General features: G+C 40.9%; 2 protein-coding genes and 1 pseudogene across 8 annotated transcripts; 2 read left to right on the top strand and 1 right to left on the bottom strand.

Annotated features, from left to right (window-relative positions):
- Nucleotides 1-854: 854 nt before the first annotated feature.
- On the top strand, nt 855-3,987 carry pym1 (PYM homolog 1, exon junction complex associated factor). The gene is made up of 3 exons (XM_027029109.2): nt 855-925; nt 2,270-2,363; nt 2,657-3,987. Exons 1-3 carry the CDS (start codon nt 895-897, stop codon nt 3,144-3,146), a joined length of 615 nt encoding a protein of 204 aa, XP_026884910.1. The 5' UTR covers nt 855-894; the 3' UTR covers nt 3,147-3,987.
- Nucleotides 3,988-6,372: 2,385 nt separating this feature from the next.
- Nucleotides 6,373-10,022, top strand: LOC113589448 (annotated as a pseudogene).
- A 91-nt stretch (nt 10,023-10,113) lies between these two features.
- On the bottom strand, nt 10,114-18,157 carry LOC113589453 (transmembrane protein 198-like). Of its 7 annotated transcripts, none has more exons than XM_035522028.1 (6): nt 17,750-18,157; nt 16,850-17,323; nt 14,216-14,613; nt 12,442-13,020; nt 11,662-11,780; nt 10,114-11,090 (listed from the first exon to the last, which is right to left on the bottom strand). In XM_035522028.1, the coding sequence occupies exons 3-6, from the start codon at nt 14,367-14,369 to the stop codon at nt 10,938-10,940; spliced, it is 1,005 nt and encodes a 334-aa protein (XP_035377921.1). In that variant the 5' UTR covers nt 14,370-14,613; nt 16,850-17,323; nt 17,750-18,157; the 3' UTR covers nt 10,114-10,937. The 7 variants fall into 7 exon arrangements, with proteins under 7 accessions (XP_035377921.1, XP_035377923.1, XP_035377922.1 ...); XM_035522030.1 differs by having other exon boundaries at nt 14,216-16,938; nt 17,044-17,323; XM_035522029.1 differs by having other exon boundaries at nt 14,216-17,171; nt 17,276-17,323.
- Between the last annotated feature and the right edge of the window lie 659 nt (nt 18,158-18,816).

Below are 18,816 nucleotides of genomic sequence, written 5' to 3'. Positions count from 1 at the left end.
TAAGGCTAAAACCAAGTCTAACAGTTGTTTTACAATCTTATTTTTTCATGTTCATAACTACAATTGTCAACCTGTAGCTTTAGCCCAGAAACGCATTTTAGTGCTGTATTACTGTTTGTTTATTTTTAGATATATCTCTTACTATCTGCAGAGAGTAAAATGTGTACTGGAGGGCGAAGACGTTTTTTGCTCGAGGTCTGTAGAACGTGTTACATTTTTGTGATGGGATGTTATCCATGTATCTATGTCATCCTGTATTCACTGACAAAATAACAAAACCAATTCAGTAATGGAGCGGCCAAATGAATCTGGAATGTATGTCCTTGCACAATTTAAATTGATCATTACTTATTTAAATTAAGTTAACTTAATAACAAACATTTTCTGACCGTTTAGTGATTTTTGGGAGGATACATTATATTCCATTTTCGACTGCTTTAACGTGTAATTTTGTATTATTAATCTCTGCTCTTGTGGCCCAGGACCTCCAACTAATTGGCTCATTTGTAGGGCATGCATAGGAAATGTCTCAGTTACAGAATATATGCAATAACCTAATCACATAGCTGTGGATTCCATGGTGCTCATAATAATGATTAATACTCTAAAGAAGTATCTGCTTTATTTAGGGTACTCTTAAGATAAATACCAAGTTATATAAGTTCATAAATAGCAACAATGAGTGCTGCAAAGACACTCAGTGTGTTTGCTTTATCTTTAGTGGAGCAATGGAATTCAAATAGGCATTACTAGCATAAACCGAGGTTAAAACTGATTAATGCGGTCACAAAGATAGAAGATGGATTGCAGATTAATATTGCCCGCGGCTTAGCGTTTGTGTTTCTTCTCTCATACCTCTTCCTCCACGTGAACGGAAGTCTCGCATCTGTCAAGATGGCGACTCCCTATGTAACAGATGAGTCTGGTGAGCTAAATGTTTTTACCTAACTAGCTACCTCTTACCTGTATTTTGTACTCAAGATAATTATTTCTATTTATGCTGATTCTGCGTCAGTTATTAACGTTGCAAAATAACGTATGGAGAATTATTACATTTTCAAGCAGGTGAACCGTTTATCTACAAACGATAACTAGCGGCGTAGCATGCATGTTTAGCTAGTCAGTCCGGTAAGTCTAAATGAACCTCCGAAATTAACTGTTTATATTGTATTCTCATTTATACAGCAATGTAACATTTAATGTTTTGACTGTACACATTTAATAGATATCATTAACTTAGTCTAAATGTTAGTCTTCTTTAAACAGCGTTTATTTTTCCTTCTTTTATGTAAGATAAGCTAATAAGATAGCTAAGCTTACGGTCCGCAACAAATGTTAACTGGCAGCACATTCTCAGGGCTTAAAATAGGGGAATGCACCAGCGAAAAGGTCTTTGCTATTTAGAGAGTTTAAATGATTAACTAGGAACATACTATTCATTTAGTAATAAAGAGATTTTATCATAATTGAAGTTGGACGCATGTTGGAGCAGATTCGGTGATCTTCATATCATGTTCGTGTTTGTACAGACCGACTTTTCATGCTTGCAAATTTGCCATGGGTTATGGAAAATCCCCAGTATGTTTTACACAAAACAAAAATTAAGAAAATAAAATTCGTTTTTAAAATCAGAGTAGCAAGGTCCTTGCTCAGCCTTATTTCACAATTACTATGTTCACATGTAATAAGCATAGTTAATATTTTAATGAGATATAATGCAAGACAATTCAGTCACCTTAAGATGTTAAGTATGAGGAGGTAAGGGGTATCCCTGTTCAGTATTTGCAGGTAAGAAATATCTCTGTTGGACACACGTTTCTTGTTTGCTTACAACTTCATATGTCTCCGTGGGTAGGATCATGTATTAAGGCAAACTGTTCATGTTGCACAGAACATGGTCACTGTCCTGTCTCTTTGATGATTGGTTAAATACACTAGCAGCTCTGGTGAACATGAATGACACAACTAAACATAAGAGCTTGTTGAAGAAAACTGAAAACAACAACCTGTGAATAATACAATTTAAGCAGAATTTCCTTAACTTGACCTATGCCTTGAATTGCTGTCTAGTGTTATTAATGGATATTTAAGATACAGTTGTTAGGGACATACCAGTCAAGTGTAATGATGGAATACTTGCATTTTGCATTTATGGCATTTAGCAAATGCCCTTATCCAGAGTTACTTAAAAAGTGCTTTAGTTGCCTGTTGAGAAAAGTATCCCTAGCTAGCACAATTCTCATTGAGTTTTGCCTGTGTGTTCTCACAGGAAAATATATTGCTGCTACCCAGCGGCCAGATGGAACGTGGAGGAAACCTCGGCGAGTGAAGGACGGATATGTACCTCAGGAGGAGGTGCCAGTGTAAGTTTAATTTGTCGATTCAGCCAACTGCTTGCAGACAGAGCTCTACACAATAGTTCAGTCATATAAACCAGGATTATTTCCATTGTTTTTTCAGTTATCGAAGAAATGTAATTACATCACTGTAATCCCACGATCACTGAATCTAAATCAGTAAATTAAATCTTGGTTGTGTCATGTGAATGATCTGAACCAAAGTGATGTCATTGCATTCGCCTATCAGGTGAAAGGTTTTTCATAGCTCAAAAAGCAATCACATTCTTAATTTTCTTTCCTCTCCTGTCCGTGCACAGCTACGAGAATAAATATGTGAAGTTTTTTAAGAGTAAGCCGGACTTCCCGCCTGGCATGAACCCAGAGGACGCGGCAGCAGCAAAGCAGCAGCAGGTGGCAGCGGTGCGGGGCGGAGACAGGGAGAGCGAGGCAACGGGACTCTCCAAAACGGCCAAGCGCAACATGAAGCGCAAAGAGAAACGCAAGCAGCAGCAGGGGCAGGGGCCGGCAGGCGGTGAGGCAGAGGCTCTGGCAAAAGAGCTGGAGAAGGTGGTTGTGTCGGCAGCGGAACAGCAGCAGAACAGCGCAGCTGCCCCCGCGGAGCCCAGCACTGCCACCGAGAAGGTCAAGAAAATGAAGAACCTGCGGAAGAAGCTGCGGCAGGTGGAGGAGCTGCAGCAAAAACTGGACTCGGGGGAGCTGCAGAACCCCTCCAAGGATCAGCTGGACAAACTGGGCCGGGCACAGGCCTTACGGGAGGAGCTCAGGCAGCTGGAGGAGGATTCATGAAGCAGAATGACCGGATAAGGGAGAGGGGCTGGGGCATGGTCGGGTTTTTGCTTTTGGTTCTTGTTTTGTTAGTTGTTGTTTACTTTTTGATAAGCCCTGGCGCTGTACTTTTAGATATAGAACAGACCCTTCATTCGTTCCACTTGCCAGTTCGGAGAAACCCTCTACTCACTTCACCCAGTCCAATCTTCTCTCCACATCCTTGATGCAATTTTAAGCGAGCCTGTTTTTTATGCTTTGTGATAGTGCTCCTATTCCTCTTGATCTTGTTTTTTTTCCCCCCAGATCAGTAGTATTAACAGATTGTGGATAAAGTTTAATTGCGAACGACAGTTCTACAACCCTGTGAGATGGACCTTTTAAAAAAGGGTATAAAGTGACAGCAAAGAAGGGTGAGAAGGTGTTGATTGTTCTCAGTTGGAACTGGGCTGCTGTCAGTATAAATCTGTCAAGGTAGAATTCATACATTGTGCAGTTATACAGTGTACACTACTTTTACATCATATTCCATCCAGAGAAAAAAGAAATAAAAACACCAAGCTACTTATAATTGTCACAATCATGCAAGGATTTAAATGGCTATAAAAGGTCTCTTTGTTTTAAACTTTGTAAATGCCATACAAATCTCAATAAGATACAGTATACTGTAATTTCAGATTTACTTGTAAAACAAGTATAGATTAGTTGTGGTTGTGGACTGAACACAAAAGACAGTATTTAAATTGTCAACCAAGTCATATTTCTTTCAGAAGTACTTTATATTGTGTATTTTTTTTTTTTTACCTAGATGTCAAGTAGTAGGAAGTAGTACTGTATGACATTAAAACCGCAAAAAGATGTACCCTCCTGTAGGAGACCGTGTGTTTCTCCTCCACCATCTAGTCAGAGAGTGCTCATTTGAACATATTTCCATTTGATTCTGTTGATCATTGTGCATCAGTACTTATTGAAAGATACCTCAGGCATGGTCAGCTCCATTGAATGGTTTCCCATATAATGAGTAAATGGGCCCTGTGATAGCAACTCGGATGGAGTTGAGCAGAGGTGGGTGAGTTCCAGGAGGTGTGTGTGTGTGTGTATGTGTGTGTGTGTGTGTGTGTGTGTGTGTGTGTGTGTGTGTGTGTGTGTGTGTGTGTGTGTGTGTGTGTGTGTGTGTGTGTGTAAATGGATAAGAGTACAGCTGAATGCTCAAACGCTCTCAATTTGGCCTCAGCATATTCCTGCAGCTGGTTCAGGGTTCTAAGCAGTTTGGAATGTCCCTCATACAGTCAAACGTGTCTAGCAATTAACAGGAGACATAAACTGCATGTTTTAGCCTCTTGAAATATTGTGATGGACAACGGCAGATGGATCATTAATGGAACAAGCCATTTAAAAAGATGGTACAGACAGTTATGATATGCAGTATATCACTGGTCAACTATGATTTTTCTTCCTGCAAAAAATGGCTGTTTATTGTGAATTTTTGTACACTGAATCCACATATGATTCTTTATCACCTGTAGTTGTTTTGTTCAGGTATACCCGTATGTCATTAAGTATGGTATGGAAAAGTGGTACAAAGGAAATTTGAAAATGTTCCTGAGGCCAAATATAGCCAAAAATCATACATTATACATTTTAGAAGTAGGTTTGTACATATAAGTAATAACAAGCTTATTTATGGATAGGTAATATTAATGTAAAATAAACCTCATCTTTACTCCTGCTATTTAAAAATCATACGTGATAGAAAAAAAATTAAAAAGTTTTGATTTCACTAAGGTCCACCTATTGTAGTTTTGCTGCCCAGTGTATTTAGTGTGTAATAAGTAGAGAAGCCATGATAATGTAAAGCCAAGACAATTTTGCTCAGTAGCGCCCAACATCCTGTCAAATACAATAGTTTCTTCAGAGGCACACTGAAAACCATGTTCTGAAGCAGAAGGCTCTCAGAAATCTCTTCAAATCAAAAGTCAATACGTTGGTGTAACGTGCTGATCAGTACAAAATTTGATGCAAGTAGCAATCTTTTTAAAATACTCATTATTCTTGGTTAGACTTGATTTGTGGTTTTGATTGTGGTGTCTATGTGACTGCAAAATATGGTATTCATCGGCTACAAACGGAAGAGAGGCCTTTCTTGGCGCGTTTTTGATTTACAGTCTTCGGTCTTTCTGAAAGTGTTCCCACATTCTCATCCCTAACAATACCCCAATCTGTAGTGATTAATGCTTATTTGGGTGTAGTTTCTGTCACAGAAATATGAGACAAATGCATGGGGCATATTTGGAGGAGTCAGCTTGCAGGACAAACCCTGCCTAAATAGATGACTAGTCTTTCTGGCTTCACATCCCTCAAGGCAGTAAACAGGGAATATAATTTCAAGACATTGCTATATCATGTAATTCACAATTCTTGTTTCAGATTGCATGAAATATGAAAATTAACTACAGAACAAAAAGACAGACATGGTGTGCAAACAAGTGACCACAGATTAATTACCAAAGCGAAACTGCATACAGTTTAAAGCCTGGTTTTATTGTCTTAATGTCACAAGGCGTGTGGGAGGTTATTTAATCATTCTCCATCCATGTCCAAGCTGTTTCACACAAGGGAAGGTCAACCAACTTTAAGTTTTAGAGTATATAACAACCCTTCCTAAAAACTCCTTGTGTGGCTTTTTAACTCACTGTCCTTTGCCATTAGGTTTGGTTCTGGAGTGTGAGCACTCCTAGTTCATACTATCAAAATAATGAAGCCATTAAAAAAATTGTCAGTGAACTGCCCCCTTTGACGACAGTTTAGCTTGGATGGAGTGGTCTAAGCTTGCATGCAGCTGTTTTAGATTTACAGGAGGTAGCGCTGTGCTGTTTAATTTGCAGAAGTGCTGGACCTGCTCTCCTGAGACTTACCCAGAGGCTGTGGCTGCTTTAGGAAGCCGTGGCCCATGTCTCATTCCTCACTGATGGAGAACGCAGTGGCCTGACCCCAACGCCTTCCCCTTCCCAGAGTATAAATGCAAACACGTTCCCTGGAGAGATGTACAGAGAACAAACAAAAGGAGGATGAGCACAAACATCAGATTTAGGCCCTTAGAGACAAGTCTATATGTACAAACAAAGGCTGGCTGCTCCACAGGAGAACATTTAAACAGTTACTGCAAAAGGGTTGCATTTGCCAGCGCTCCAGTGGAACTGCAGTTCCTCGGCCATTAAGAAAAGCGTGAGCGTTCTCTGAAATGTGGATGTGTCGGGCACTGAAGACCGGCTGCCTGGTCCTACTGCTTCTCATCTGGATGCTACAGTGTGCAGCGTTGCCTAAAGTGGAACTGGAGAAGGCTACCGTAAGAGCAAAACCTATTATCTCTTTCAGACAGAATACTAATTCAGTATTCATTTTTTTAGAGGAGTATCTTTTGTATTGGCTGTATGTATGAATTATTGAACCTTGGAGAGTGGGAAGGTATAATTTAAGAACTAAATATGCATGTCAGGAGACCACATATGCATTTAATTTCAGTTATAACAGAAGGAAATATCTTAGCAGATGAAACATACCTGTGCCATGATGATGTTCAAAAATCTTACTCACCCCTCCTACCTAGGCCTATCTGAAACGATATGGCTACCTACCCACAACACTCCAAGAGCGAGAAGCAAAGCCAGAGCAAATAAGTGAAGCACTTAGGTAACACACGCACAAACAAATGCATAGTTCATGTGCCAATGCTTCAGACCGTCTTCACTTTTTCCCTCAAATACTTGACGTGTGCACTTCAGTCCAAGTTAGACTGCTTTACGTACATTTTACTGGTCATGCAGCCCATCGACTCCATGACAGCAAAATAACTTAATCAAGAACAATCAAAAGTGAAATTAATTGCATTATTATTCTACCAGGTGTTAGAGATAGGGAGCTAGTGTGAACTGTTTGTGATAAGGTTTCAATGCAGTGCAATGCATATCAGACCTGTGTCAGTAAGTGTAGGAGTCATATAAACCAAAACTCATTAAGAATTCTGCCTTAAGACCTTTTATTTCTTGCCAAGTAAAAGTCAATAGTGTTGTCAGACATCTGTGTGAGGCCAGAATTTTGGTTACTTTTATCACCCTTTCCGTGTCCATCAGAATATTCCAGAAAGTGTCAGAGCTGGCGATCACTGGACAATGCCACGCTGGCCATGATGAATCGGCCTCGAGGACACCTTCAGCAGCAAGATCCTCAAATACCGTGTCCTGGGTGAGCTAGTGGTTGTACTCGCTGAACAACGCACTGCACTGGTCTCTCCAGAGCAGGTGTATCAGGTCCTAACTGTACCCCTACCTTTTACACTTGGTTAGGATGTTACTCATTTGCTCTGTTCACAGTGAAGAGGATCAAACTCCTAAATGATCAATAATTTATTATTTATTTCCTTCTTTTCAGGTTACTGGCATAAAAAGAAGCTGAGTTATCGTATCTATAACTATGCTCGTAGCGTGGGAGCAGCTCACACAAGGGCAGCCATACAGACGGCGTTTGGGTACTGGAGTGAGGTGTCACCTCTCCGCTTCCATGAGGTCACTGGGGGACATGCAGACATCAAACTTTCCTTCCACGGGACAGACAAGACCTGCCCTGTGCCATTTGATGGGCCAGGTGGGAGAGAATGAGTGAGAAAGAATGAGAAAGAGTGAGAAAGAGCAAGAAAGAGCCCATCTGGCTGTTTCTGGTTTTGTGCTCCGGGCTGTTTGAATCACTGGAGATGTTTGTCATAATGATTCATTTTATGGCATTAATTTAGCCCCTGCTGCAGTGTTGAGTAATAAAGCCCATTAACTGACTAAATGGGACATTTCAAAGTGCTGGGGAAATGCTGTTCCACAAGCCTTTAGGCTATCTAAGCACCATTACTGGCTTTTGAAGGGTTTGTCGGACTTTAGACAGAAAGGATGAATATGCCTGTTGTTATTTTCTCCAGTTTCACTGGAGCTTACTTCATATTACATGAACGGAACTGAGCACTATAAAATATAACTTCCTGGTGCTATGTGGTGTGTAGGTCAATATGGCTGATTGTTGGTTTATTAGTGAGCTCCTGTGACATTCCTGCAGGTGACGTGCTGCCTCATGCCGATGTCCCGGAGTCTGGCCTTGTGCACTTTGATGCAGACGAGGTGTGGACCAAGGGGCGGAGCTATGGGACAAATCTGCGAATTGTAGCAGCTCATGAAATAGGCCACGCCCTGGGTTTAGGCCACTCACAATACCGCAGTGCTCTTATGGCTGCTATATACACTGGCTACCGGGACAACTTCAGACTCCACCCTGACGACATCCGCGGTATCCAAGCACTGTATGGTAAGAACAGGTCTACAATACAGATCTCTTCATCACTTCTTTTATTTCATGCTTTTTTATTTGCTTTCTATTTCCCTTCAGGAAAAGCTGAGAAAAATCCACCAGTGGCCCCAGCCATGGCAGGTGGGCCAGCTGCAGATTCCCCGGACCCCTGCACTGCCTCACTGGATGCTATAATGCTGGGTAAAGACCCACAACATGCCTAAGATTGGTGATGACTACTGCAATGTCATCCATACCGTGCATTTGGAAATGATGTCAGGACTCAGACAATGAAGTGTTACTGTTGTAATATATACAGCAATATCTCTCGATAATGAAATGCTCCTTATGAGGGACAGGTTGTGCATGTTCCACACTGCACAGCTATGTATGAGGGAAGGGTTTAGTGACTAAGTGTCCTCTCCACAAGACATAGATGTTCAGTGGCGAGCACATTTGGACAATATCGAAGGGCAACTATAACACGCCCATTCACATCAACGTCCTGTGGAAAGAACTGCCTGGCCACTCCGAGAACCAGCAAGTCCTACTTCCTTAAAGGTAGACTTGACCTTTCACCCACAGTAAGACATTCATTCCATTATAGCATGTCCTTGGCAATGCACACTAATCTCAGGAGCATATCATTCAGTCTGATTTCCTCCACGTAGCAGAGTTGAAATTTCAAAACAGGAAAATAACACTGCCACATAGAAGCATGTGTTATGTATTTTGCACCCTCTGCTCACCAGACACTGGCCCTTTTTCCTCACAGGTAAGAAGATCTGGAGATATTCTGGCTTTAAGTTGGACCTTGGCTACCCAAAACTGCTCATTATCCCACCAAACATTGACTCAGCATTTTTCTCCAGGGTCAGCAAAAAACTCATTTTCATCAAGGTGTGCTACCCCACTCACTGCACATTTAAACTACCCAGTAAACAGAGATGAATGTTTATAAAGTTGGGAGAAAAAAAGTCTTTTTGTATGGAAACCCATCCTTTCATTGTATCAGTTCATTTTCATCTAATGGAGCAGAATCTTGAAATGTTGATAATTTATTTCATTCTAGTTTAAAAAAAAAATAACATTTAAATTCAGCAACTGGTAAAGCCAGTCCAAATTATCCAATAGTCCAATAATCCATGAGGCTGAAACCTGCTGTCAAATGACATACTTCATTAAGAACGTCAACCCATTCATCCGCCCATCCATCCATCCATCCATCCATCCATTTGTTTTCCCTCATTCTCTCTTTCTGCCTCAGGGTTCAGAGTACTGGCAGTGGGATGAGCTGGGTTCTGGCAATGTCCTCAAGTACTATCCCAAACCTCTCTCACATCTCGTTCCTGGGTTACCATCCAATCCAGATGCAGCACTCACCTGGAATAGTGGCCACATTTACGTGTTTAAAGGGGACCAGTACTGGCGGGTGAACGCCAGGCATTTCATAGATAAGGGCTACCCGCGCAGCACGAAAGAGCGCTGGATGCAGTGTGAGGATTAGCTCACTAGAGGGCAGCAAAGCACATTAGTCTGGGCAAATAAATAAATAAACTAAATTAAAACATAAAGCCCACAAAATTCAGGCCTATGAAGACTGATATTTGTTAAAGTTTTCATGGAGTATTTAAATCAAATGAATTTTTCATTGAGTCATTCAGGAAACTGCACACTGATTTATTTCTAGAAAATGTATTATTGCATATTTTAGGAATTTACTGTGCCATTATTTATGACTGTAAAACTCACCTCGATAATTTACAATGTTTTTCTTACCTCATGCTAAACACTATTGTATGCTGATAATCTACTTTTTCTTTAACTAACGCAAAATATGTATTATACACAGACTGCCATTTACTAAATATACCCATCTTGGGCATCCCACTAAGCCATGTACAATTTGAGCTGTAAGATTTCCATGCTGGAAACTTCACACAGAAGCAATATTCCTTTTAAAACAGAGGAGAAATGTTTTCTAATACAGGTTGTCCTGTTTTGAATTGTATCAATGTTATAAGTGTTTTCACTCCCTGCACAAATTTCTTAGCAGGATAGACACAATCGGTGTCAGGGGGCCTCCAGTACCCCCAAATACCACTGGCTATGTGACCTCTCCACATGAGGTCAGAGATATAATGTGTCCTGGATTGAAACAAAGTATTTGAGGATAAACAGTTTCCAGCTTATCTACTTTTGAATGTGAATACAAGGTAGTACTCTACAGCACACTACTAAAAGAAGGTCTGAAGTGATGGCTAGTATTGAAGGTTAAAGGGAACATTTGTGATCCAGGTGGAGATCCAGTATTCAGTGTTAGCGCTGATAAAACATCATGGGCTCAATATACCCGTTTTCCTTTTTTTCTGGTTGCCAGTGAATACCCTGTGTCTTTTCTCAAGAATGCATTACATAAAAAGAATCCAGTACATTAAAAAGAAAGGCCTCTGAGCCCGAGGCCTGTGCGGTTGCACGCCCGTGTGGTTACATCCTGCGTACTGCAGACGGTGAGGCTGTGAGAGGCACCATGGACCCTGTCTCAAAGTCGAAGTCAATCATAGTGTGGTACACAGTACTCAAGCTGCTCGTAGACGACCCGGTGCTCATCTGGCGCTCCCGCAGGCGCGCCAGGTAGCTCTGGGAGAAAGGCAGAGAAAAAGATGAGAAAAGAATGAGTTAGAAATAGAAACATACAGTTAAATTGTTCTAACTAGTATTTACTCATTATCTAATTAGCAGCATTGTCACAAAACCACCTCACTTTTCAGGCATTTCTATTCAGTTTCAGAGACCTCTGTTACAGCTAAGTGGTTTATCTTATGGAGGATGTTGCATTTTAACATGTACTGAGTCAAACCTGAACGGGCAAAAGGTATTAAAAGATAACAGAAAATAAGGCAGCTCCTTGCCGTTTAGACCAGGAAATAAATAGGCGTGAGCGTTCTGATTCAGCCACCAGGTGGCAGTAGTAGAATATTATTCCTGTTCCTAGTTCAAATGATAAAGTATTCTGGATTATTATTATTATTATTATTATTTCTTCTTCTTCTTATTATTATTATTATTATTATTATTATTATTATTATTATTATTATTAGTTTGCAGTTAAAACAAGGAAAACAAGTAAAACATGCAAAAGTTAGAAAACATATTCTTGGCTGGGTGAAGATTAAGACATTTGTAATCAGTGTGAGCCGAGAGGGGTTACTGGAGCGAGCACGTCTCCTGCGTAGCGCTTGAGAAGCGGCGGCCTGCGGTGGGACATCCCCTCTGGGCGCGTGCACACCTCTTTCTGATGGAGCCGCTTCTGAATATTACTCACGATCACTAGATGGGGGGAAGGGTTTGAGCTTAATCAGAGAGTCACTATATAGTTATATGCTTGTTTTTTTGTAGGGTCTGAGCTCCACACTAAAAACATATGTGCTATGGCTATAATATGGATATAATAAACTACATTTGGTTGTACACCCACATTATAACACAGTATTCATAACTACAGCAGTGCAATAAGCAAATGAGAACAGAATCATAAGCATCATTATGTGAGATCCTCCTGACTGAGTAGTCTGTGATGTCTGAGATGATCTACAGGTGTTCACATGGATGGCTTTGAAACGGATTTGTTCATGTACTTAGTTATCTCACTAGTGATTTCACAGTCATAATAATGACACAACCGTACTTTAATTATGCCAATATAATGCAGCAAGGTGTTAAACCTTTGAAGTTTCTCCATTCCATCTGTCAAGCCCTCTGGTATTCCATATGATAACTTCCAAAAACGCCTGAATCCAAATCATCTACCTCAAATCATTAAAGTAATCAATGAAAACTTTACTAGTTTAAAATGTAAAGGCAGACCAACTCTAAAACTTGCGATGAATGTTTGCCCATAGGCCGGTACTGAGAAACACTTGTACATAATTAGCCTCGCCCCAGACACTCCCACCGCGGTGTTGGCGGTTTAGCGGTGTCGTCCTCTTACCCTCCGAGTGAGATAGTCCTCTGGCCGTGAGTTTTCTCTGCACCAACATTCCCAGAGTGGATAGTAGGGGCCACAAGCCCACCACTGCCCAGCTGAACCAGCACATCGCCCCCTGGTGGCTCCCCTGCAGCCCTGCATGGGCCCGCCATGCTAGCACTGGTGTCTCCACGCAGTAGTCCACACATGCCGTCATGACGGCGGCGCCCAGTATTGTCGTGGCGACTATTGTCATGGGCCTCTGCCAGCAGAGTGTCAGCACAGCGAAGAACATGCTCGTGCCCAGGACCGTGCCCACTGCAACCCACATGGGCATGAAGGCAGCATGGAACTGCCCCGCCACCACCAGGGCAGCAACCGAGAGCAGCAGACCCAGGTGGAAGCCTGTGAGGAAGAGGCCCATACAGCGCACCAGTGTGGTCACTAGGCCGGACAGCAAGCCGATGCCGAGGGACACGCCCGCCCGCGTCTCTGCATTCAGTGGAGAGTCCAGCAGCTGCTCCCGAAGGCACAACAGGTACCCAACGCCTGTGCCAAACGTCAGTCCCGACAGGAACATCACCATCTTAAAACACCGGTAGCCTGCAACAGGAATGGAACATACAGTGGAATCTGGAGCTAATAGTTGCTAGTTGAGGCTGAACTGGCTTTGGAGGCTTGGGATGAGAGCCAGTGTGTTGAACCTGGCTAATTAGCAATCTTTGTGCAGTGACTCACAAATCGCTGGTTTACAACAGTAAGTAAGTATACTCTACACTGGCAAAAAGGCACTTTTGAGCTTCGACAATTTTAGCGGTCCATGAACTGTTTTAGTGGTTCATGAACTGGCAATTGCCACCACTACTCAGCATGCTGCATCTATTTTTGTAATCAGAAAACATCATCTCACGCATAAGTTGGCAGTCTGTCTCTGGAGATTTCATTTAATAATGCAGTTCATTGGCAAGTCAAAAGGTCATTCAACCTTTGTGCTGTAAATGGTGACACGTGAGGCCAGTGGCACGCTTATCTGCACTGGGACCCAGACTGTCGCACCTGAACTAAGACCACTTCCCCACTTCCTCACCAGCAATACAGTGTCCCCCCTCAGTTACTCTATGAAATCCCTGAGCTAAAGTCCAGAAAACAGGAAGTGTGGTTTTTTGTTTTTTTTTTTAAAGATGAGGCCTACAATGGGCGGTAGTCAGCATGGGGTTGCTCAAGGAAACTAAAGATGGCTTCCAACAGGGTTAAGATTTTGTGCGTTTTTTCAGTCCAGAACGTATTTTGGAAGTACCACCAACTGAGGACATCCTTGCTGAATCATAAACATGTTTTTGATTTACCTAAAATTAGCTATAAAAATAAATCAGATGTTTGGATAGTCATGTAGCAGTATAACTCTTGGCAAAACACAACAAACAATGCTGCTCATTCTTAGGTGAAGGTTGAATTGTTGAATTCTGAACTCACTCAGGGATCAGACAGGATGGTGAGTAAAGTGCTTAAGTCTACATGTATTCAGGCTGAATTGTCAACAAATTACAAGACAGAATCAAAAAAGTTTTTTTCTGCAATTCAACAGAAAATGAAAATCAATGATCAATGTTAGGAATTTTTAACAAAAATATAAATAAGGTCCCCATATTTCACTGCATTTCACTGGCAGGTCAGTAAAGGAATGTGTGTAAATAGATTAAATGGTCTTTTATCTGTCTGAAATATTGTCTTTTGCCCCACAGTCATAATTATTATCATCATCATCATCATCATGATTGTCATCTCACCACAGACTCACCAAAGAAGCAGTACACAACTCCTAGCATGAAGCACAGGGAGTAGGCTACTGAAGGGATGACTTCATGCTTCGTCCTGACCTCCAGAATGCAGATGTCTGGTGTTGCTAGGGTGGGCTTCACTCCCTCGGTCACAAGAAAAGAGGAGTTGGCCATCTTGGCTCAAGAGATTACGTTCTACCCCAAAATTCAGGGTTAGCCTCTCATTGGAAACATATAGCCATCTGGCTTCATCCTTGTATGTATTTTTCAAAAAATTCAAAGAGTTCAGAGTTAAGGAAACTTAGAGATTCAGATGTTGTTTGTAAATATATAGGTGAGCAAAAGGCACTTAATTCCTTCAGATTATTTAGCCAGTGCTTTGTATTCTAGATGCAACAGATGTGGAGGTCCAGAACACCTGAAAGAACAAAGGAAAGTCATTTTCCAAAATCAACACAGCTCTAAAATGTGCAGCCCTACACATATTTATTAGGGACAGATGAAACAACTGTTTCAGTCACATGTCAGTGTGATTTGCTGGAGAAAGGGGAATATTGGTAGTGATTAATAGAACAAGCATTTCCTCTTTCAGCATGGCTGCCAAATATCTCTAAGTTTTTCATGGGTGTTTCCTGTGTATCTCAATGCATGTTCCCCTACAGCAGCATAGACGCAGGCAGGCAGAGGCTGGAGGCAGGGAGACACTCCAGCCCAGCTCCTTCCCCTCTCGTCGATTCCAATTCTTTCTCGTGTCCAATTTAACCACAAAACAATCCAGTAAAATACATTGTCAGGAGTTCTGGAAGCACCTGTAAACTTTCTCCTTTCCCATGTTTCCCCTCGGACAAATATGAGGGAGGCATAGACCCAACCCACCACCTCTTTCCCGCTTTATCGTTCTTCTCCTCCTCTCTCTCTCTCTCTCTCTCTCTCTCTCTCTTTCTCTCTCTCTTCCACTGCCTTTTCTTCATCCAAACACAGGATGCAGGTTTAGGAAGTGTACTCTGCTTCAGTGCCATGTGTCTCATTGTTTTGCACATATGGCAAACTACTTCAGCTTGACAGTTCTTAATACAGCCAGCAAAAATGCTCCAGATGAATACAGTACAAATCTTATTTATTAAAAAAGTAGATCATAAAAGCTTTTACACTTGCAAATGACTGATCATGGATGTGGTAGGTAATAATTCCAGGTTAAGTATGGAGTATGCATTAATTGAACAGCAGGACAAAATTTTGGTGCACTTTCCACTGACCTAACCCCTTCAAAGGATAGCATTTCCTTTGAACCATAGTATGATACACTATAACATACTATATACTATGCTTATCAATCTAATATCACAAATGTAAAATATCTATCCTAACTACCCATACACACTTGCACAAGCCTGACTACACAGCAGTTACAATAGGCTATATAAATAGTCATTATTCATTTTGAAACCTGGAAATTCACTTATTATTATGCAACATATAACATGTAAGGTGAGTGTAGGGTTCATTTCAGTGAACAAACAACAACTATTATTTATTTATTTATTTACTTTTTTTTTTAAAATTTTTTTTTAGCTCTGTTGTGCCAGGCTGCTTATAATAGATGCCTTTCGCACAGCTGTCAAAGCCTTCTTTGCCATGGCTACAGCTTTTAGAAATGGTGTGTTTGAGGATGAAGCCGCCCAAAAACAGAGAAGGCCAGCAAAATGTACACACACACACACACACACACACACACAGACACACACAGACACACACGGCTCATAACTGGCCATTTCTCCAGAAAACTAAATCATTCAGTATTCACCAACCATTATACAGGATATGAAATTATGTTTCTTTACTTCTGTTCAAGAAAACTAAATTGTTTCTTTATTTCTGTTCAAGAAGACCCAAAATAATCAATAGTGAGTCAACATTTGACAGCCATGCTACTAAAGACCATAGCTGGGAATCACCCGTTCTTACAACTATGTGGGTTATGCTGTCTTGTCATGCCAGTTATTTTTATTAAATGCATAAGTATAAAATCTTGCTAATTTGTTTTTGCTGCTGTGACTCTGAGCTGATCTTAACTAAGGCTTCATGTCAACCCTGCCCACCCCTGGAGTACATGCATTTAAACAGACATACAGTGCAGCTGTTTCTGGACAGTGTTTGTCCATTTGGCTCTGTCCTCTAGCACCCTGGACCTTACATTAATCGATGACTATGGGGTTCAAGGCTATGTAGCTAAGTTCATATTGGTTGAACCACATAGTAATCCTAACCAAGTAATTGCCATAAATAATTAAGCAAAACTGCCTGAATGGTACAATCTAAAGACATCGCATCTGTTTGGCTATTTTTAGTTCCTGATTATTTGGGGAGTTTTGCCTACAGTTATTTCTTCAGATTGTGAAATGCATGCTCACTTAAATTCAGGCCAAGAAGCTAGTTGTTTTCACCAGTTAATAAAAATTTTTGACTTAACAGTATTGTGTTTAAGGCCAATATTCTGCTTCAAGGCAAACCATCTGAAATAATGTGATTGGATCAGAGCAGTCCAAATAAAATTTTAAGTTTACAGCAACATGATACTGCTCCAATCAACAGTCAGATTATCAAAATGATATAGTTCCAGTGACTGCCAAACATGCCAAAACTGTAACACTAACCGTAACACTGTGAACATCATGAGGATCACACCCTGCATGCTTCACAGATGAGGATCATGAGTTCCTTCTTCTGAAACTTTTGCCCCTTTCTGTAATCGTGGAACAGGTTAATCTTCAGCACAACTGTCCACAGGACTGTATAGAACTGAATGGTACAGACTCTACAGAATTGAACTTTTTGATTAATGTTTTACCTGTAACCTGGCCATTTTCTGAGTCTTGCCAGTGGTTTAAACCTTGTGGTAAATGCTATGAGATTATGCTAATGCAGTCTTCTTCTTTACGGTAGTTTTGTAATCGTCCAAATTCTTAGAGACCATACCTTCAGAGGTACAAAATCTACTGAGAGCCATTCAGAAACATAATTGAAACCTAGGGCCAACTCAAGATCCACCCAAGAATGACCACATTTAAAAACCAATGTACCATTTCTGTGCTGGTTGATCTTCACCATTCACACGTCTGAACAGCAACCTGGTGGTACACGGTCAGCTCCACGTTATTTCGCTTTCCTCTACGTGAGCTCAGAGTATTAGTAAGAACAATCTTAAACCGACATCGTAAAGTAGGATTACGACCCAGGCAGAAGGCAACACATTTGCCCACACCGGGAAAGCTGCCCATACTCTGGCAATTAGAGCAACAACAGCTCTTTATTGCCGAGAGTTTACGATTAAAGGGGTTTTATTTACCATAAAGCAGGCCTTACTGAAATTTTAAGCACTGTGAGAGACGTAGCAAAGAGGTTACCTTTGCCTTCTTTAACGTTTGTTAGAAATGTAAAGAAATAAAATAAAATAAAAATAAAATAAAATAAAATAAAATAATTGCCGAGTAACACAAAACAGAAATTGCCTTCATTAAAAAAAACATTTAATTAAAAAAAAACAAAACACTTACCTTGAAATGTACTTTCCATAAAAAGTGAAACGTAAGCATGAATTATAGCTGTCTAGTTAATAATAAGCTGAGTGCCCCACATGTACACAACTAATAATGCAGTGGCTTATGAAAAAAAAAATCTGATTATTTGAATATACTACTGTTGGTTGCAGGCAGAATGCCCCGAACATAAGCTTTCGCACGATTTCAGATGGAAATCCTCTTCGCGTTAAACACATTTAGCAGCTGACAGCTTCCGACATCACCGTGCGACCATCTGCCGGAGGGATAAGGCGACTCAGCTGCCAGATCTAGCTGTGCGTGAGAAAGGCCGTGTATTCGGACGAGCTTCCCAAATCAGAGCAGCTTGTGTGTGCCATGATGCGACACGGGCCTGTAGCGTTTTCATGCGATTTGTCAACCTTACGTTTTAATTCTTGGACAGAGTGATTGTAATTCCGTTATTTGGAGGCGGTCCGTCAATTTACATATGAATCCGTCGCGTAATCGTAGCAACGGTCTTATTTATTTTTGAATATCCTGTTTAATGTAGCTAGATGTGTAAAAGTGGAACACAGTATCCTGCGGCGACATGTGGGGAAAATGGCAAATCAGTCAAATTACGATAAAATACAGGAATGTTCTTCAGAAATAAAGGAAACTTTGGAATTAACACAGCGATATAAGTTTAAAGACAGGCCTAAATCATGAAAACGTTCCAAATTGTTTAAATTAGATTTAAACTATGGTTACATTTATGATTGATTGTAGTTGGGCAGGGTTTGAGTGCATCCATGTTATTTGTGTGCCTGTGTCTAGGATGGATCCCAGCTCGCAGCGGTTTAGAAGCGGCTATGGGAAGAGGCTACGTGGCAGAGGCCGTTTTGATTTAGATACAGAGTCCGACCTAAGCCAAGTGTGGACGTGATGTCAAATGCTTAGCCTTGTACAAACAATGGGACATACCTGACAATGGCTCTTACACTGAAAGTATAAATATAACAATAACAAGTTACTGATTAAAGTTAACTATTAAAGTTCAGCTTTTAGGCAAGGCGGTGTACATTTTCTATGTAGACACGTCA

The sequence above is a fragment of the Electrophorus electricus genome, chromosome 23 (genome assembly GCF_013358815.1).
Source record: "Electrophorus electricus isolate fEleEle1 chromosome 23, fEleEle1.pri, whole genome shotgun sequence".
Taxonomy (NCBI): domain Eukaryota; kingdom Metazoa; phylum Chordata; class Actinopteri; order Gymnotiformes; family Gymnotidae; genus Electrophorus; species Electrophorus electricus.
Note: the sequence above shows the minus strand (reverse complement) of the source record. Positions and strands in the feature narration are given on the sequence as shown.